This window comes from Bombyx mandarina, chromosome 04, assembly GCF_030267445.1.
Source record: "Bombyx mandarina strain Sakado chromosome 04, ASM3026744v2".
Classification (NCBI taxonomy): domain Eukaryota; kingdom Metazoa; phylum Arthropoda; class Insecta; order Lepidoptera; family Bombycidae; genus Bombyx; species Bombyx mandarina.
Window position 1 is genome coordinate 2,999,779 of NC_143211.1, and position 22,730 is coordinate 3,022,508.

The 22,730-nt window shown below is 36.3% G+C and overlaps 1 protein-coding gene across 1 annotated transcript in view; it reads left to right on the forward strand.

The window, feature by feature from the left end:
* Positions 1–3,158: 3,158 nt before the first annotated feature.
* sens-2 (zinc finger transcription factor senseless-2) overlaps positions 3,159–22,730 on the forward strand; it is an 88,730-nt gene continuing 69,158 nt past the window's right edge. Inside the window, exon 1 of the mRNA XM_028182607.2 lies at positions 3,159–3,562. Within this exon, the coding sequence (XP_028038408.1) occupies positions 3,424–3,562 (139 nt within the window). The 5' untranslated portion in view covers positions 3,159–3,423. The remainder of the gene's footprint in view (positions 3,563–22,730) is intronic.

Below are 22,730 nucleotides of genomic sequence, written 5' to 3' on the forward strand. Positions count from 1 at the left end.
CCGAGTGACATAGGTTATAATTTTTTTTTGAAAAAAATTGGGGATCCTTACTAAAACTCCAATAATGTAACCCAAGGTGTAAAAAAAATACCTAAAATATTCTTTACATCGCCGGCCCTGCGAAAACTATTGATGATAGAATAAAATAGTGTACTACCACTTTGTAGAACACATTATTATTTACAAAAAGTGTCGCGACAGCATATTTCTAACTATTATAGCTATGCCACAATAAGTGTTGTTTTGTCTTAAAAAATAAAACAACGACAAATATCGTTGAAATTTTTGTTGAAGACCCGAGCGGAGCCGGAGCGCGCCGCTAGTATTTAATAATTTTAATTTTTGCATAACCTCGAATTCTTAGTGATGGATTTAGAATTGTAATTCTGCTCCGAAGTTGACTAAAAACTTGAATAAATATTCACTATTATTTGGGTACTAATCGTTTAATTTCAGATGAACATTTTTAGGGTATTTAGGGATTTAGAGATCCGCTTCGACAAAATTAAATGTCGTGTAATAAAAATCAAACCCGCAAAATTATAATTTGCGTAATTACTGGTGGTAGGACCTCTTGTGAGTCCGCACGGGTAGGTACCACTACCCTGCCTATTTCTGCCGTGAAGCAGTAATGCGTTTCGGTTTGAAGGGTAGGGCAGCCGTTGTAACTATACTTGAGACCTTAGAACTTATATGTATCTCAAGGCGCATTTACGGTGTAGATGTCTATGGGCTCCAGTAACCACTTAACACCAGGTGGGCTGTGAGCTCGTCCATCCATCGAAGCAATAAAAAAAAAATGTTTTAAAGCTATACACTATTACACGAGTCAACAGGCCCTAAAAACGTCATTACGGATCCTCCCGATCCCTTAACGGTGCTTTTAGGTACCTCAAGCACCGGTCGCCGTCCTCGCCGAACCCGGCGCTTGCGACGAAGGGCTCGACGAGTGAATTAACCCATAGACACAGCCCACTGAGTTTCTCTCTGGATATTCTCAGTGGGTCGCGATTCCGATCCGGTGGTAGAGTCTGCGAAGCACTGCTCTTGCTAGGGCCAGCGTTAGCAACACTCCCGCTCCCGGATTAAGCCCCGAAGCTCACCTACACGTCATGGAGAAGCTGAAATAGCCTCTCAAGGCTATCAGCATAGGTAGGGGGGAAAAAAGAGAGAGAGAGAGAGAGAGAATACACTTTATTGCACACCAACACAATTTACATTTTTAAAAAAAACAGTCAAAAAGCACATATGTACAATAGGCGGTCTTATCGCTAAAAGCGATCTCTTCCAGACAACCGTTTAATTTACAGAAATTCTGTAAAATATAAAAAATATAGCAGGTATGTTGCGGTGTACCATATACAATACATTATTATAGAAAATATATACATATAATAAACAGATATATACCGTTTACATAATATAATATATACCAATATACATACTTACATACAATACATACTAATATACTTACACACACATAATAAATCAACAGTATGGAAATTATAAATGATAATGATGCAACAAACAGCACTAAGCAGATAAGTAGTGTTCCTTCAACATTCTTTTAAAACAGTTTAAAGTTGGAGCACTTCTCACTGCATCCGGCAGAGCATTCCACAATCGAACCGCCTGGACGGTGAATGAATTGTCAAAGAATGATGATGAATGCACCGGCATTTTCAGTCTCAGGTTATCTGATGATCTCAGAGAAAAATTATGCGTAACACCTAGGAACTCGAAACGTTCTTTGAGATATGTAGGGGTATGGGGGTTAAAGAGAGTACAGTATAGTAATGAAAGGACATGAGTATTGCGGCGAAGGCGAATTGGTAACCACTTGAGCTTAGTGCGAAATTCAGATATATGATAAGATAAGAGTCAACTGTTCTGCCGCCTTTCTTTAATACTGCTATTAATTATTTTACGAATGGTAGGTAGGAAGTCTTGTGATTCAAAATAAAAATTCCTACCTAATTGTTGGTATGCTACGGATATCCATCTAAGCGCGGGCCGGTAGGTGAACTCACGGGCTCAACTCAAGAGGATTGCTAACACTAGCCCTAGCAAGAGCAGTGCTTTGCAGAATATATCACCGGATCGGAATCACCACCCACTGAGGAGATCCGGCGAGAAACTCAGTGCGTTCATTGAAATGTTAAATTTAACAAATTCACAATGTATCGTATCGAAATGTATCTTGTGTCGATTCATAATTTAAAAGGTTTGAAGTTTCTGTAATTGCGTAACGTGGAGGGTGCTTATACGGGGCGAGAGACTAAGCCGCAGTTAAAATTCTGAGGGTAGAAACAAAATATAGTAAATTATTTTTTATATAACATGCATTTTAGAAAACTACTACTATAAATTAATGAAAAGGGACGCGCGTAAATTTTATTAATTTATTTGTCCTAAAATGAGCTCGCAAATGTACAATAATTGCTTTAACCAGACTATTTCTGATAAAAACAAACACACATTTGGACTTATGAGATAAGGCAGCTGTGTTACTACAATGTAATTGGACTACTGCATTCACTTTGTGATATCTATTTTTTCCGATGACCGTGTCTGTCAGCTTAAGGAACAAAAAAATTAAAAAAAAAAAAAAATTTAAAATATAATACATATATATAAAAATAGAATAATAATAATAAATATAATAATAAATAAAAGTATATATATCAAAAATAATTTGTTTAAATAAATAATTAAGAAATCGTAATTTGAAACTGAGGAAAATTAAAATTAAAATGGTACATTTTTTTCCAAGCAATTTAATCATTACAATATTACATAATTAATTGTATATCATATTTTGTTACAAACATTTTCAGATATTTATTTAAAATTCAAAATAGCTTCATGTTATTATGGTTTTAGTGACATAAATAAAAATAAAAAATAAATTATTTACGTAAAAAGTTTCATTTAGTCATAAACAACTAAATATCGATACACGTAAATAAATTTATAATTCTATTCTACTAAACAGTAAGCAGACGATTTCCAAAAGTTTCCATAGCCTCATTTCCTATTTCCCAGTCCATCACTCGGAACATAGATCTCGAACGGATGCATGTATAGCACAATAAAATCCATCAGGAATCATATTATTATTGTGTTACCTATACAAAGTGATTGTCACTCCGAGCACATGGCGGCGCCACGGCTCGAGAGGCGGGCCGGCAATGCCCACGCCCCCAGCCCGACACCGATAGCGATAAGGTCCAATTCTCTATGGAGATCCTACTGATTCTCGGCCTTACTGATCCGACAGTCGGACTTAAAACGCTCTAGTGTATCGCCGCTTAAAACGCAGTTGCGACTCGCGTCGGTCACACGTATCCCGACTGCGGGTCGATCCAAGAATCGCCCTAATTTATTTTCCATGTTATGTTTCGTACCGTTTATTAATTAACTATGGAAGTCAGTGCTATGCCGCCGATGCCGTTGGACTTTTCGATGGTGAGGAGTGGTAGTGATTCTCCAGGGGTGGCCGTGCGAGAAGAATCGCCCAGGTCGTCGACAAACAGCGCCTTCAGAGTGGTTACCCCTAAAGGTAGGTTAGCTATTATTTAATATTTGTTTACGTTGTATACTGTGCTTTAGCTAATGTATGAGGATTGACTTGACTATATTTGTTAATTGAGAAACAAAGTAACGGAGCTGCATGTTTTTTTAGATTTACATAGGAAACAATGCACAAATATTTTCTTAATAACATAAGTGTGAATGCTTTAACTTTATTCCAAGCTACGATTTAATAAAGTTAAAAAACTCAACTAAATACATACATACTTTTGATGTTTTTTGAAAAATATATTATCGGATCACAAAATTTACTATTTTATGTGAACATGAGAGAAATTTAAAGATAAATTATTATAGAATTCAAAGTTCTACGATTTTGTTATTGATGCGGAATATGTGATAGAAAATCGATTCAATAAAATGAATTATTCTAACACAAGCGCATGTATTGTTAGCATCTGTCAGTTTCAATCCAGGCGTTTAAGACGGTTTTTAATGGAAATGAGCGTTACGGTGAACCTTGGGGAGTGCCTAAATCCAATAGTGAACGTCGGTAGGCTGATAGCAATAGTACTGAGATAGAAATAAATTAACTTGCAAACAAAAAGACGATCATGTTAAAAGTGCAATAATGTTCCAAAATTAAATATATTAGACGACTGTACGAACTATGTACATTACAATAAACGTCAATATAATATTCAATTCTTTGATACCGACCGCTGGTCATGGGCCTCCCTTATTTATGCCATAGAACGCCTGGTAACCTCATCCACGTCTTGACTATGTCATCAGTGCGCCGTGCCATAGGTCTTCCACCACCTATACGAACTAAATTTGGCTATAATTCTATCACAATAAATGTGTTACGTGAAAACCGAATCGCGTAAGCGGTATTGTAAATTTAATGCATGCTTTTCAAAGTTTTAGTTTGGTCCATCGATAAACGATTAAGGTTTGCATTCATTTGCTCTTTGTATCGTTTGAAAGCAAATTTCTTGGCTGTATTTTTGCTCGGAACGTTTTTTTATTATGTAAAAATAGTAAAATAGAATAAAACAAATAATTAGGGACACGACAGAGCCGGAATTCAGGTGGTGTAAGCAGAAACAATTTCCCTTAAAGAAATCCGTAAATATCGGACTCATTTCAATGAGCAATCTTTGTAACTTTATTTTGAACTAGCGGCACGCTCCGGCCCCGCTCGGGTCTTTAATAAAAATTTCAACGATATTCGACGTTGTTTTATTTTTTAAAATAAAACAACACTAATAAGTGCTATACCGTAATAAGTGTTGTTTTATTTTTTAAAATAAAACAACACTTATTACGGTATAGCTATAATAGTTAGACATACGCTGATACTTTTTGTAAATAATAATGTGTTCTACAAAGTCGTAGTACATTGTATTTTATTCTATAATGAATAGTTTTCGCAAGGCACGCGATGTAAAGAATATTTTAGGTATTTTTTTTACACCTTGGGTTACATTATTGGAGTTTTAGTAAGGATCCTTAATTTTTTTCAAAAAAGATTATAGCCTATGTCACTCGGGAATAGTGTAGCTTCCAAACAGTGAAAGAGTTTTTCAAATCGGTTCAGTAGTTTCGGAGTCTATTCAATACAAACAAACAAATAAGTCTTTCCTTTTTATAATGTTAGTATAGATGACAACAAACAGTAAAATGAAAACCATCGAATATTGTAATTTTAGTAATCTCCGTTATTTTTTCCCTACGTATTCGTTGGTAGCCTAAGGGGCTATTCCAACCACGTCGTAGGTGAGCTCATGGACTCAACTTGAAAGGATTTGCTAACAATGGACTTACCATTTTTTTTATTGCATACATGAGTGGACGAGCTCACAGCCCACCTCGTGTTAAGTGGTTACTGGAGCCCATAGACATCTACGACGAAAAAGCCGCCACCCACCTTGAGATATAAGTTCTAAGGTCTCAAGTATAGTTACAACGGCTGCCCCACCCTTCAAACCGAAACGCATTACGGCTTCACAGCAGAAATAAGCAGGGTGGTGGTACCTACCCGCGCGGACTCACCAGAGTTCCTACCACCAGCAAAGCAGTGCTTCGCAAAATCAACCAACGGATCGGAATCGCGACCCACTGAGAAGATCCGGCGAGAAACTCAGTGGGCTAATATCCGTTACGAAGGATGATCACGCACGTGTGGGTACAGTCCTGCCTATTTCTGTCACGAAGCAGCTACGCATTTCGCTACGAAAGGTAAGTCAGTCGTTTTAGCAATACAATTATTTTATAAACTCTCCTACTGTTTTTTCCGTATCCTGTACAGTTTTGTTTCGTGAAAGTGATTTATTATTTTGAGAAAAAAATGAGGAGCATGCCTTTCTGTACCATAATTATAGGTATATGAAAACACTTCAGTCACAGAGCTGCGTGAGTATATATTATTATGTATAATATTAATATGAGTCAACTATTAATTTATGATTTTTGTACCAACTTAATGAGAAAAAAAATTCACATTTAAACTTTTATTATCAAATAAAATCTTACGTTTCCTGGTAAAAAATAGACAGTACGTAGCTGCGAGATTGTCACATCGTCCTATATTATATATAACATCCTAATATGCCTAAAGTTAAGGATTTTTTTTTTTTATTAAATTTATATAACATTTACTGTGATATACTTTCAGTACAATATCAATTCAATTTAACTGTGCAAAGTCAGCGGGTGCCGCTAGTAATCTATTATAAATACTAATATTATAAAGCTGAAGAGTTTGTTTGTTTGTTTGAACGCGCTAATCTCAGGAACTAAGTACTGGTCCGATTTGAAAAATTCTTTCAGTGTTAGATAGCCCATTTATTGAGGAAGGCTATAGGCTATATAACATAACGGTAAGACCAATACAAGTGGAGCACCGATAAACAATGTTTTACTTTTTTTTTTTTTTGCTTAGATTGGTGGACGAGCTCACAGCCCACCTGGTGTTAAGTGGTTACTGGAGCCCATAGACATCTACAACGTAAATGCGCCACCCACCTCGAGATATAAGTTCTAAGAAAATATTTTCACTATCTACGTAAATGAAGTGGAAATTTAACCCAATTTAGCGTTATTCCAAAGTAACTATTCCACGCGGACGGAGTCGCGGGCAAAAGCTAGTCTATTATAATTGGGAAAGTGTGCTGATTGATTTTTTTTCACGCAACTTCGAAGCAACATATTAGACGTGATTGTCGGTTAGAGTATTCGGTTTCTGGACCGAAGGGAGTTAGAGGCTTTTTATCCGGAAAACGACTCAAGATATTAATTCCTTTAGATTATTAAAAAATTAAGTGCATTAACTCACGGAACATTTTTCGAATGGATGGTCTTCCGAATGTTGTTGTTCGGCACTTGTAAATATGTAAGATTATCTTTAAATTTTCATTAGCGAGATTCAGGCATGTGTCAAAAAGCTTGTTTTCTATGACAACTGCTGCGCTATGTAAGTAAACTAATAACTATAACTTGTAACTATACTTGAGACCTTAGAACTTATATCTCAAGGCGGATGGTGAATTTACGTTGTAGATGTCTATGGGCCCCAGTAACCACTTAACACCAGGTGGGCTGTGAGCTCGTACACCTATCTAAGCAATAAAAAAAAACATCTCTGGGTGTTTGTAAGTCAAAAAAGGGTAAGAAGAAGGTTTCACACGAAGATTATTTTATAGGACTAAATTATCCTGTTTTATTAATTACGAAACTTATCCTCGTTGTAAATGACCGGAATTGATAAATGCCGGATATATTATGTATGTAAGTGCCGTGCTGGATGGGGAAAGGTGAAACTAACAAACAAAAATAAATAATAGTTAAAAAAAAACTAACAAAATAGAATATAAATTTTAATAAATTTGAATTAAAAATAGTCTAAGAAAAAAATATTTTATTGTAAAAAAGCGTGGGATGCTTTTCAGGGTATTATCCAAATAACCCTTCTACTCATATCTGTTCATAAAATATTTATAACTACTGATGCACCCCACGCTTTTTTTACAATAAAATCATTTTTTCTCACAAAATTTATTAAAATTCAGTTTCAATTTTTTAGTTAGATTTTCTATAAAAGCGTATTTTGTTAAAAAAATTAAACTATTATTTATTTTTCATTTTTTAAGTCGAATTTCAATTTCTTCATTTCTTTTTTTTTTAATTTTTTTTTATTATTGTATTGTCATCGATCCTTAATAAGTATACCAAATTTTGAGTTAATCCGACGTTTTGAAGGCGGTCAAAATCATGTTCAAAGATTCCGTTACAAACATACATACTAACATACATACGTCTGAAGCTAATAAAAGCGTATTAATAAGCAATTTGGCTAAAAATAATTTCAAACTAATATCAATCTTATATCTTTATCTTTTGCAGAATTTCTGTAAATAAAAAATGGAGGAAATATCCCACTTGATGGTTGTTGCTATTATTGTTATAAGTTAATTAAGTCTCATTAATTTTAATTTGAGGAAAATGATATCTGGAAACGCACTGTGGATGACTGCAGTGGCTCCAGGTAGTATGGATGAACCCTACTCTTTTGGCGGGCGGTGCGATGGTAAAAGCGAGATGACGGTATCATCTCGAACAATTCCTCAGAGCACATTACATTTTAGAAAAGAGACTTTAATCTCGCATCTGAATAATTTTTCTACTATATAAATTATAAAGTTTGTCTTCGTCGTCAATGTGTTTCCTACTTCTTTAATGCTCCATTGTTGGTTTATTACTTATGCACTGGGTCACATTTAGACTTATCGTATCCTTAAGGGGAGTCCCGTCATGACGTATGCAAGCGTAGTGTTCGCTCACTCAGCCCGCACCCACTTGAAATCCCTTCAGGTTATTCAATCACGATTCTGCAGGATAGCCGTCGGAGCGCCATGGTTCCTTAGGAATGTGGATCTCCACGATGACCTGGAGCTCGACTCATTTAGTAAGTATCTACAGTCGACATCGCTGCGCCATTTTGAGAAGGCGGCACGACATGAGAACCCTCTCATCGTAGCCGCTGGAAATTACATACCCGACCCAGTAGACCGAATGGTAAACCGTCGACGTCGCCCAAAGCACGTCATTACGGATCCTCCTGATCCATTAACGGTGCTTTTAGGCACCACAAGCACCGGTCACCGTCCTCGTCGAACCCGTCGCTTGCGACGAAGGGCTCGACGAGCGAACTAACCCATAGACACAGCCCACTGAGTTTCTCTTCTCAGTGGGTCGCGTTTCCGATCCGGTGGTAGATTCTGCGAAGCACTGCTCTTGCTAGGGTCAGTGTTAGCAACACTCCGGTTGAGCCCCGCGAGCTCACCTACAAACGTTAGGGCGAAGCTGAAATAGCCTCTCAAGGCTATCAGCATAGGTAGGAAAAAAAAAAAAAAGAAAGAAAAAGAAAAAAAAAAAAAGGGGCGAGTTCGCAGCATTGAAGCACTCAACCAGTGAATGTCCAGTGATTCTCATGAGTACTATCTCAAAAAGCTGTTTAAGAATTACTCCCAAACCCAAGACAAAATAATTCGTAGCATGAAAATTCAAGACTTGATGACGAATGTCCACTTGACCCGTGAACATGAGAAATGCCCAAAGCACAGGCAAGCCATTAAAGAATGCACGAATCTCGTAATATGAATCACATGCATAGCCTCCACTGGTTTTAGGCAGTCCTGTGAGCCCGCATGGATATCACCACCACGCCTATTTCTGCCGGGAAATGTATTCCATTTGAAGGGCGTGGCAATCATTATTCTATAGAACCTGAGATTTATTATTCATGTCTCAAGTAAGGGGACAGCATTTAGGTACTTGTTGATTTCTATGGGCACTTGTAAACATTTAACGCCAGATAGGTAGCTGTTTAATAACGACCACTGGATAACAAGACGAAATCTTATAACATATGACATCATAGTTTTGTAATTAGCAAACCCTTTATTATTATTATTTGCATCAAACACTGCCTCGCCCGGGAAGACGGTAGGACACGCTCCGGCAAGGTGGGCAACAATTGGCCGGAGCGTTAGGGACTATTGGGAGAGAAACCGGCGAACTATACGGGCAGTGTCCAGCAAGACTGCTTTATGCATCTGGGACACCACAGACTTTTTGTTGAGACCAAGCCTCTCGAGATGTTTTGAGAGGCTTTTAGGGACCAAACCATTCACCGATACAACTACCGGAATTATTTCTGTAGATATCACCCTCCACATATTGGTCACCTCGTGCGCCAGGTCCAGATAGTTGGTATTTTTATCTGCCACGGCGCGCACGAGGTTCTCTTCGTAGGGGATGGTGATATCCGCCAGAAATACCCGAGATTCCGCCCGGCCTATTAGCACGATGTCAGGCATATTCGCAAGAATAGTCCTATCCGTGATGATGGGCCGGTCCCAGTAGAGCTTTGCGCGGTCGTTTTCGAGTACGGCGTCCACCTGGTACTTATAATAGCCTCTGTTCGATGAGGCTATACTCAAAGGCTCTTGGTGGAGGATTCTGGCTGCTTGGTTATGTCTGTGCAAGCATAGAACAACCAGAGGTGACATGTCTGAGGGATTCACCCGGTCGGCATTATAATTATTATTATATCGTACAGTTTTCGTAAATCTAAGACAGAAGATTATTTTAGTGAATATATTATTGATTATAATTTGTATTTGTTCTTTTAAAACTAAAGGACGGCACTGCTATAATGAATGAAGATTAAATTAAACTTCAATTTTGAACTTATAGCCCCCGGTCGTAATTGAACAATTGCACGTTGAACAATCTATGTGGGGTGACTTCGGCAGGTCGCGTGCCGGCCTAGTGGAGTTTTAGAATTAGCGGCATAGTCGGCCTCAAATGAAAAATGGCCCGTCGATGTTTTAAGAATCAATCAGCCGTGACCATAGCGATTGTAGCATGATTTATAATTTATAACCTTAATTAGGCAGTGGCTTTGCTGTGTCCTTGGCTTCGTCTATGACCATGAGCTACAGCGACAATTTCCTATGAATCGCTTCGCTAGATGCTTAGATTTCCCACTCAAACTGTTCATCCCTGGAAAGGTACGTTCAAAACAGACGGAAGAAAAACGAACTAAATAATTTATGAAAGATCGTGCCACAACTGTAAAATATTGATGGTAATATTGCAGAACACTTTTCTGGAACGCCAACAATTGTACAAATCTTCTATTCAATTAGATAAAAAACGCAAAGCATTGTATAGTTAAAGTACATACAATTACATTGATCTTTTAAGATTAGATTTAAGGTTAGATTTTTTAAATTACTAACATAGATTATAAGTAATTCCTACTAACAAAATGTTATGGTTTAAAAAAAAAACTGAAATAAAGTATAAATAAATAAAATACGGACAAAAAATTAAAGTAAATAGTTATCATTGGTGGAATGCAACGCTAAATTACTAATAACAGTTCACTGGCTAATTAATTGAGAACACTCATCGTATTCCGAACTGTTTCAAGCCTCATTCATAACTTGTATTCATTCATCATTCATCAATTAACTAAAAGCAACAAAAGTTGAAGAACGAAAACGATATGAATTTGGACAATGAATCAGAGCCACATCCATGTCATATAAAGACTAGAAAATATTACTAAAAGTTACTAAAATATTACTATAAGTACATTTTCAGACCACATTAACAAAATCAAAAATTCTGTAGAGAAAATGTGGTCAATTTCTTTTAAAACAATGAAACCAAAAATATATCTGGACCAAATTTCATAACGAACTGCACATTTATGGCAATCCGGAACGTTACTCGGATCCCGGTATTAAATACTAGCTTTTGCCCGCAACTTCGTCCACTTGGAATAGTTCACAAATAATGCTTTATTTTACTCGTAGAACAAATTTGGTTAGCATCAAAAATGTTATACAATCTTAACATACAGTCATATGCTGTCGCGGATTTTAGATCTTTTAAAGGGGAACAATTCTGTCATACATTATTTTAGCGAAACTTTAACCGTTTCTGCAGCGCACGCAGCGGAAGCTCTCAAAAGGGGAAAAAACCCCGATTTTGAAACATTATTTATTGGTGCTCCGCCTGTATTGGTCTTAGCGTGATGTTATATAGCCTTTCTCAATAGGTGGGCTATCTAACAGTGAAATAATTTTTCAAATCGGACCAGTAAGTTCCTGAGATTAGCGCGCTCAAACAAATAAACTCTTCAGCCTTTAATATTTATTATTTATTGTACTATAATATAATAGATTCTAACAACGACTGCAACACAATCAATATTTCAAAACGATACACAGGAAAGAGTCCGTTCAGAAAATCTAATACACGAAAACCTCGACGCAAGATCACAGAAAACAATTAATATCTAAGAAGATGTAAGCCGGATCGCTATAATTTTACCAGTCGTTCCCCGAGACATCTGATCCCGATTGTAATCCGATTTGCCTGATCGAGCACCGTCTATTATTGAGTTTGCTATTATTTTTGTACGGCCAGTAACATTGGAGAGACATTGATTTTAATATGATTTCATCTAATGCCTTCATATTATACTTATTTTAATAGTTTTGCAGCTGTCATTATTACGTGTAAAGACCATAGTTGAAAAAATCCAAGACCGATTTACAGTAAGCTCATCTGTTCATACGATATTAGGCATTAAAGGAATTTAGTATAGACATCACGTTAAGAACTCTGGTAAATGTACCACACCGTCTGAGATTCTCGGTCGATGTTAGAGTTTTGTTACGGCTATTGGTATTCCGGGTTTAAGTGTAATTTTCTTATCTCGTATTTGTATTTTCAGTACATATAACCTAGGTAATATTTTAAACTATTTATCGTGTAACGTTTGATTCAGGCTACTCTGAGCTATTATTACAACCTCCCCACCATGCGTACCTAAAAGTAGTATTTTCACTCCTACTCCTCCCCATAACTCCTACCCCTCCCCTCCGGTTTTGAGGAAATGATAGAGTATGTGAAATGATTTTTAATTATTATTTCGGCTAAAAATTTTCACGAGTTCACTACAACTTAGACTGGATACTAATTAAACCTCATCCTTAATCCTCTATAAACTCTACTAATGTCTAGACTTTTATAAATTATTTTATGCTTTTGTAAATCATCATCATTCTGCTGCCCTTCTCCCAGTCACCTGGGGTCAGCGTAACGTGTTTTCTCCTTCCATACTCCTCTTTCATATAACATTTCTTCACTCACTCTCCTCTTACACATACCGTCTTTCACGTAATCCATCCATTTCTTCTTAGGTCTACTTCTTCGTCTAAAGCCTTCCACATTCAAAGTTTAAATTCTCTTACTAACCTCATTGTCATTTCGTTTCATCACATGTCCATATCATCCCAAACGCGCACTTCTCAAATTCTCTGTCACGGGTGCCACTTTCAGACTTTCCAGATTCTTTTGTACGTATAAAGTCCAAAATCAACTAACTGTCCAAGAGCACCATTCGAATTAGAGCTGAGCCCAAGCGGTTTTGAAGTAAGAATCATAAAATACGATATCAAGCTGATGACTTTCGCTTTTAAACAAATCCAATTGACAATTTATTAATTATGACTGTCAGACGAAAGCGAAACTCAGTTTTTGCCGCAATTCTGTTGAGTACTAATTAGTATTACGGCTAAGGCCCCGAAGTAAATTAATTCATATAATATTTACCATAATCTCGAATCCAGTATACGTAATGCTCACGAGATAAAACTTAACCGCAAGCGCTTCAACATTTTCCCTCGTAATCAGCGAACTATTCGGAAGCCTCTGATTTCGGAGCCGTAGCCGGCACGACCCACGATGTCGAACGGAAATCTAATTTGCTCACATTCGTGCGACGGCCCTAAATGAATTACCGGCGACGAACCAACACTATACGATATATGATTTATGATTAGTATTATATTACCGACTGCGCGCATTCAACTACCAAAGCTTAATAATGTGATGATATTTATATATTCTTTTCAATTTTGTTCTTCTTTTAATGTCAACCTGTCATTGGAACTTGGGAGCACTGAAGTATATGCTTGGCAGTCAGTTCTTTAAGCTTGTCTATGAACTGAACAATTGTTCGACAGTTTTGATTCTAGTCTATGGTCTGATATTTCGAAGCCACAACATTAAGCGTCTTTCGATCTTGCGTTTGCTAACTATCTGGTACATCAATCACTCCAATTGCGAATTCGGATGACAGTGCTTAGTAATGAACTCTACGATGCAATTTTTATTTTAATTTAATGTCAAATAAGTTCATTACAACTTGAACTTCCCGCGGTATGAAAATAAAAGGTTACAGAGGTCGTATGAAGCAAACTATTTGAAATTATAGGTCTAATTATAATATATAGCGACCCGCCCTCGCTTCGCTTCGGAAACATTAAAATACACATGAAACAAAAAATAAAAATAAAAAATAATAATAAAAAAAGTAGCCTATGTTCATCAGGGACAATGTCGGCTTCTAATGGAAAAAGAATTTTTCAAATCGGTCCAGTAGTTTCGGAGCCTATTCGAAACAAACAAACAAACAAATCTTTCCTCTTTATAATATTAGTATAGATACTAGATTCATCAGCATAAATTACCATATTCGATTTAACGTATTTTAAATCTCATGCAATCACATCTAATATCATATACACAAATAAAACAAAACAGTCCGTAAAACAGTTTGAGATCAAAAACGCATTCAAACTATAACCTTAACCTATAAATTCAAACTATAACTTTAACGTCTAAGCATTAAGTTTCAATTTAAATAAAACACCATCGGACACCAAGAAAAAAAATCAACAAAACACATGTAATCGACAAAACGACGACAGAAAAATCGCATGACCTTGGACATATCCGACATCCGGTTCTCATACTTGACGCCTGCGAAGCATTAAATCATAACTCTGCTTGTAAATGTTAATGTGAACATGTGACACGGTCACAAATAAGACCAAGGGATATGTGATAATAGAACAAGTATACTCTACGATCTAATCGAGGTACCGTAGTACTAGTACGAGTAGGGTCTTTTTTTTATTGCTTAGATGGACGGACGAGATCACATACTAGCTACCCTTACCCTTAAAAGCCAGAATAGTAGCTTTTGAAAACACAACCCATTTCATAATTCGTAAATTAACTAATTTATCATCTTTCACAGAACTAAGAAGCTGTAATTATACAAAATAAATTAAATACCAAATCTGTTTCATATCATCATAATAAAGAATGATTAAATATCGAATCATCGGTCTATCTATCGTCAACGGTTTTCGCAGCACAAGCGATGTAAAGAATATTTTAGGTATTTTTTTGCACCTTGCATTACATTATTGGAGCTTCGGTAAAGATCCCTAATTTAAAAAAAAAAAAAAGATTATAGCCTATGTCACTCAGGGATAGTGCAGCTTTCAAACAGTGAAATAATTTTTAATATCGGTTCAGAATTTTCGGAGCCTGTTCAATACAAACAAACAAACAAATCTTTCCTCTTTATAATATTAGTATAAATTTTTCATCAAATTTCTATGAAATAAAACTAATGCAACCATTAAACAGCAAGTAACCCAATTAAAAATTATGTGTTAAAAAACATGCCACGAAATACACTAAATTTTAAAATTGCTCGTAGTAAACTGCTAATCCTGTGATTTTTAGTAAACAAATGGCCCGAAAGCATTCAGCAACTATCTGCCCATTGTCGGAACCGCAAATCCTCTCGCGTAACTCCTCACAAAATTGGTACTGAACGATGTGAAAGATTCGGGTCTCCATTAGACTAATGGCGTACACGTGGCGATTCTCTAAATCCCTACATCGTATAAAGGACGATTTACTGCCCGAATTCATAATTAATGGTCCTTTGAATTTACGAAGAGTTGATTAGTTGATTGCTGCTACGATTTTGGGTACGGTTTTCGAGTTAATTTCTGGGTCGGCTTAAGACCTTGTGTGCATTTCAAATCTTCTTCTTCTTTCTCTATATATCTGTTTCTTTTTTTCTATTTTCTGTCTCTTTTAATCTCTTGATAACAACATTGCTTCGGATTTTTGAGAAAAGAAACGCATTTAAGAGCTTTATTAAGATTTATTGAGTAATAGATTGGAATGATAAAATAGCGTCGTTACATAACAAATCAATAGAAAGGTCGATCTCAAATCTAGAGGTGATGCTATTTAGGATTTGGAAAACATCTATCATATATTACATTTAATTATTGGTTCCAAAATAATAGTTTAAATTTAAAGAGCAAGCTTGTTTAAAATTAAGCCTCATAAGTTCTGCAACGTAAACATATATCCCATAAAAACCCAGCCTGAAAGAACTACGAAAACTCCAGAAACACATCATAGCTGAGATCAAGACAAATAGGTCAATTCGTATTACCAAATCATTCTAAACAACCATTATTGACCCGTAAGCTTAAATCTTAACCTCGTTAGACTCTTCCTGTTGAATATGCGTTGCGAAACGAGCGGCTAAACTTCAAACAGCGGTCGCCTGTGACCAATGAGTGCCGCCGGTGATTCATAACCGCCAATGAAATTGATTGAAATTATTCCTATAGTGGTCTTCGATTAATTGGACTTGTGGAACATTTTGTATGCTTGATAGTGAATAGAGAAAATACTTGATTTTGATGGTGGAAATGGAATAATAACACAAAATTTGTAAGCTCAATTACATTTTTGTAGCCTTCGTAGGACTGGAATGCCAATAACTGGGTATTTCTAGTCGCTACAGACATTGGCAATATAGGATATTAGTAGAACGTTGTTATCCCCGATTGTGAAATATTCTCTTTACCTTAAAGAAATATATGATACAGACATAAGAGGTCCATAGGTCAGAGGTCGTAGCGAAGCTTCTGAAAGTGACAACTTTTATGACAACTTTTAGCGATCTAGCTCTACAGGTTGGCTCTGAAACTTACCTCCGAAGTCAAATAATTCGCAGAAAGAGCTTTTCAACCTTTGAAATCGGAGCTTCTAGAAGAGTTACCTTAGTACTTACAGTTACCGAAATGCTTACCTAGTTACCTGTAAATCTAATTGATTACGACGACTACGAGGCTAAGACTAGAGAGTAGGTTTCTTAATGACTTGTGGTTTTCTCCATACATTCGTGTATCTAGATAAGATTCTAAGCTTTTCCTGTAACAAAACAGAAACCAAATATCAAATAGGTTTAAATAGAATATCACCACAATAAACCCCTAAATTACATTATCAGTACATTATCAGTGGTAGGACCTCTTGGGAGTCCGCACGGGTAGGTACCACCACCCCGCCTATTTCCGCCGTGAAGCAGTAATGCGTTTCGATTCGAAGGGTGGGGTAGCCGTTGTAACTATACTGATATCTTAGAACTTATATCTCGAGGTGGGTGGCGCATTTACGTTGTAGATGTCTATGGGCTCCAGTAACCACTTAACACCAGGTGAACTGTAAGCTCGTCCATCCACCTAAGCAATAAAAAAAAATTCTATTTAGTGATTTCATTTTTAAAGCATCTAAAGCAAAGTCAGTCACATTGTTACGGCACAATTGCGTTTATCAGTAGTTAAATTTTTATTAACGATCTTGCCATACGCAGAACGATTCACGGCTTTGACCTCAAAACGTTGGCTGTCCCACGGGCATTAGTTACTGTTTTGATTTGTATGTCACATGACTGAATTAAAGTGTTCCTTAAGAAAATATAGGTCAACGATGATTAAAATTTTATTCTGTAACTCAAATTTGAGACAACAAACACGTTAATTTATAAGTATAGTTCTTTTTAAACGTTGTGAATTAAATTTAATTTTATGGTCACACTGTGAATTATTAAACTCGTAGTATTATTAAAACTCACATTTTCTCTGCCTCTTCTAAATTAGTACTTCCTTACCAATTTAATTCTTATATCATACGAACATACGGAAACAATTTCCTTGTTTACTAAATAATATCTCATTATGTGGCATTGCGATATATTTCTTAAGTTACACCCTTGCCTTTTTTTTTCTTTTATTGTCACATTATTGACATCTACAACGTAAATGCGCCACCCACTTTGAGATATAAGTTCTAAGGTCTCAAGTATAGTTACGGCTGCCCTACCCCTCAAACCGAAACGCATTACTGCTTTACGGCAGAAATAGGCAGGGTGGTGTTACTTACCCGTGCGGACTCACAAGAAGTCCTACCACCAGTATATATTCTACATTACTACCATATATGACTACTATATTCTACTTGACATTAGAAAAACCACGGTACTCGAATTTGAACAATTATTTTTATAAAAGCATTGCAGATGTACAATTGCGTTCAATTTAGTTTCTACCCTGAGAAAACATTCAATCTCGCACAATTAACACCTCTTAACCCGTTCCGTTGTTCACACGACAATCAAAACTGCTTCTAGCCCACAATTAATCGGAAGGTCTTGCAAAACTGTACAGTATGCAAAGAATGGGCAATGGTTTTTTGACAATGATATCGACTTTAAGGGTTTTCTGGACTAGTACAATAAAAAATTAAGAATATAAATGAGTACGTGTGACCCGTTTGGTTTTTTGTTCACGTCTTTTATCCATTTATGGGTCTGAAATTAGCTACATCTTGTTATTATTGAAAAAATACACGTATAAAATACATTGAATTCATTGATCCTACATGAGTCAGTTTTTAATATACTAGTTATATATGTTGAGATGACGGCTGATAGAAGAGAATGGAAGAGAAAAATTAATTGTGCCGACCATCTAGTGGGTGGGATAAGGTAGAGAAAAAAAAGAAGTTATATGTTAGTATTTTAATATCGTTATCAGTATCGTAGTACAATATTACTATATTACTGTGTTAGGCATCTACTCTATAATATATTAGTGCTATAATAGATAAACAAACCAGCTCACTGTCTATTTTTTATCACCGGAATTATTATTACATGTTTCTTAAAATTTTTGAAATGAATTTAATAAATATAAAACACTTTTGAGTTTCGAACTTAGATCCTAACCAGAGGCTACTGTGAAATGCTTCTTTATCCAAAGTATTTTAACACAATATTAATTCAAGAACTTGTAGATAAAAACTTCTTGACTCAGTGCTTTCAATACTTGCCACTAAGGTTTTATTATTCAATTTCCCGATCTCACCCTTTCGCGCTTAGCTTTTATTTCGGACATCTTTAGATTCCATTCGAAAGTAAATATTCAAACTAAGAGTCAAGGTCGTTTCAATGGCAAACAACACAAAAAAAAAACAAATTCACACAACCATGGAGATTGATGAACAACGATTTAATTTAAGAGTTACTGGATCAATTAATGTAGCAGATGACACAGTGGACGTGACTAAGACATGCGTAGGAGTCCGCGGCCCGTGGGAATCGGGCTAACACGATTTGGCACTGACTCTACTTTAGACGGATGCTAGACAAGTAACTCATTGAAGTAATTATGTGCTTAATTATTTGGAATTGTTTGGGACTGATTATCTATGCGATAGGAATATATCCGTTAGATTTTATTATCCAGATTTTTATGATAATTTTTCATTCATGATAAATTTATATGATGAACGGGAATTTTTGCTATCGTACACAGTCGGACAATTTTATTTACTTACTTAGGTCGTGATTAATTTGGATTATGCAATTTCGTAAGCTTTAAAGCTAGACTTTTGATTTCGGAATTTAAATTTTACTAAACTTATCCTTTATTGTACATAAAAAAATTGAGGAAGCGAATTGCGGGCCCCACACTGTTAGTATCTTGTTTAATTCGCCTAGTTATTATTTATGAGCATCACTTAGTCCTCTATACAAATATCGTTTGAAGAGAGACACGGAAACCACCGAACACCAGATTACACTCCAAAACTAGATGGGACACAAAATGAAACCTGACATGAGCAGAGCACGAACTTGCTCTAAGCAGTGATAATAAAGCGATAATAAACTTCGATGCAATAGAAAGATATAGGAGATTACATATACTATTAAAGTACCAACGTGAAAATAAAAAAATAATTGAGAAATCCATAAATCGAACGTATTTTAAATGTTGATGATATATTTATATGATGAACGAAAATTTGTAATTCCCTACACAGTCGGATAATTTTATTCATTTACTTAGGTCGTGTTTAATTTGGAATATGCAATTTTGTAAATACGTAAATTTTGAAAAGGCACAAATTTAAAGCTAGACTTTTGATTTTATGAATTTAAATTTTGCTAAACTTTATTGTACATAACATTTTTGAGGAAGCATATTGTGAGCCCACACGGTTAGTATTTTGTTTATTTCTACAGCAAAACTGTGATACGTTTCTTTTGCATTAATTGAGACTTCGATTTCTTGTTAGCAATATTATTATTTTCATATTGTTAAATATGTATATGCTAGAAAATTCTATCCTCAACCTTAGAGCCGGACCCGCACATCGAAAATAATGGAAAACACACACTTTTTAAGCTTTCGATTTTGTCATTATTAGAACTGATATTATATTTACATTTAATATACAGGGTGGGTAATTTTTCATACATTATTCTAGACTGTTTTTATTGTATAAATTTTCTTATAGCTTAAAAGGAAAAACAACTGAAAAATATCGGCCCATCTCGGTGGTAATTATATTCATCATTTGATAATTAATATTAAGTTACTTTAATGCCAACATGACCGGGCGGCATGTCTAGTAGTTCTAAGAGCATCGTATTTAATAAACCAATAAAATTAACCATAAAAACTAATTTTGTTATCCATTTTGCAAACTATTTTAAAACTCATTTAGTTACACGAAACAATACAATACAAGTAAATTCATTTGCGTCTTAAATTTTCATTGCATCTTGAACACAGGATGTGAGATGATTAGATTTCACGGACATCTCGCTAGCGGAGGCTGTAGGCGTTTTAATCACGACACTGTCTTTGACTCATCTGAACTTTGATTAGGGTAACTTTATCAGCTGACTCAGGTTTTTTTTTTTTTTTATTGCTTAGACGTGTGGACGAGCTCACAGCCCACCTGGTGTTAAGTGGTTACTGGAGCCCATAGACATCTACAACATAAATGCGCCACACACCTTGAGATATAGTTCTAAGGTCTCAGTATAGTCACAACGGCTGTCCCACCCTTCGAACCGAAACGCATTTATTATCGCAACGGTTATTGGTGGAAGAGCATGTTTCTATGGCATAGATGGGTTTTTCTTTTTTTTTATGATTGAAGGATTACTGGTGGCCCTGAGGCCATTCCAGTTTCACCAGGTTAGGTGGGCGAGCAAAGGCTCAGCTAAGAGGGGTGGGATTTGCTAACAGCTGCTCGAGCGCCTCCGAAGGAGACCTAACAACTCAAGAGCAGTTGCTTCGCGAATGAACCTACTACCGGATCGGAATCGCGACCTGCTGAGAAGATCCGGCAAGAAACTCAGCGAGCTGATGCATGGGTTAGGAGCGTAGATGGGTGAATGAGCTCGCGACTCGCGGCTCATCTCATGTAGAGGGGTTACCGGAGCACATGGACATGACAACGATAATACTTCCCACTAACCCACCTCCAAACATGAAGTCAAAAATGAAAAACGTAGGGTATACGAAATAACAGCTATGTGACCAATTTTTCATAAGAAATACCTACGTAATACGTATCCTGATTGATCACGAAGCAGGAATTGAAACATCGTGTAATAAAAGTCAAAACCCGCCAATTTATAATTTGCATAAATACTTATATAATTTGCATTATTATTGGTCGTGGGCCGTTTTGTGATCCCGCATTTGTATCTACACAAATGCTCTGCTTGTTTAGCCGCGCAAAAGTAATGCATTCTGGCTTGAGGAGTAAAACTGTCGTCATATAAAAACTCAGACTTTTTTTTTATTGCTTAGAAGGGTGGACGAGCTCACAGCCCACCCGGTGTTAAGTGGTTACTGGAGCCCATAGACATCTACAGCTTAAATGCGCCAATCACCTTGAGATTTAAGTTTTAAGATATCAGTATAGTTACAACGGCTACCCCACCCTTCGAATCGAAACGCATTACTGCTTCACGGCAGAAATAGGCGGGGTGGTAGTACCTACCCGTGCTGGTGGTAGGACCTCTTGTCTGTCCAAGAGATCCTACCACCATTAATTACGCAAATTATAATTTTGCGGGTTTCATTTTTTTTACACGATGTTATTCCTTCGCCGTGGAGGTAAATTGTGAACACTTGTGAAGTACGTATTTCATTAGAAAAATTGGCACGCGTCTGCGGGATTCGAACACCGGTGCATCGCTCAACACGAATGCACCGGACGTCTTATCCGTTGGGCCACGACGATTTCAAAATGTATGTCTTATGGAGGATGGTGGCATTCACTTAATCTATTTTACACTTCATATATGTATTTATATATACGTAGTTTGATTCACTAATTGACTAATTTCCAATAGTGACCGTTACGCACCGCTTCAAGCCTAATCCGCTACACAAAAACAAATTCCGTTCTTATCATTTAGCTCGTAAACCAGGAAACCGCGACCTCCGAACTCGCATACACGAGTGAACCAATTAAAAATAAAAGATTCTTATTAACAAAACAAGGGGCTCAGTGTGGCAATGATAAGCACGGGACGGCAGACGGCGTGTCACCAGATAAGAGATATTCAGTGAAATGCGTACTGCAGATGCGCGCGCCATTGTTCATTTGGTTATCAATATAGTACCTAATTTTACATAATTAAAACAACTTTTACGGTTTAAATTAGCGTGTTTTATAGTCATTATACTATTTTCAACGTTTCAAATTCTTTACGGTTTTCGTGGTCACCACGGAAGACATTCAAGATATATATATATATTTTTATTGCCGTATAGGCAGACGAGCATACGGCCCACCTGATGGTGAGTGGTTACCGTCGCTCATGGACGTTAGCAATGCCAGGGGCAGAGCCAAGCCGCTGCATACCGTTAAAATAAAAAAAATAAAAAAAATGGGAGATTATACCGTAAAAAAGGCTTTAATTATATACTGGGTATTATTGTTATAATCGTTTTTATCAGTGTCTCTGATTGTGCTCACGGCATCACCTGAACTTAAGCACTGTCAAAAATAAAAATTTCAACTCGTATTTAAAAAAAACCTATCCAATAGTATTTTTTTGCATATTGTCACTG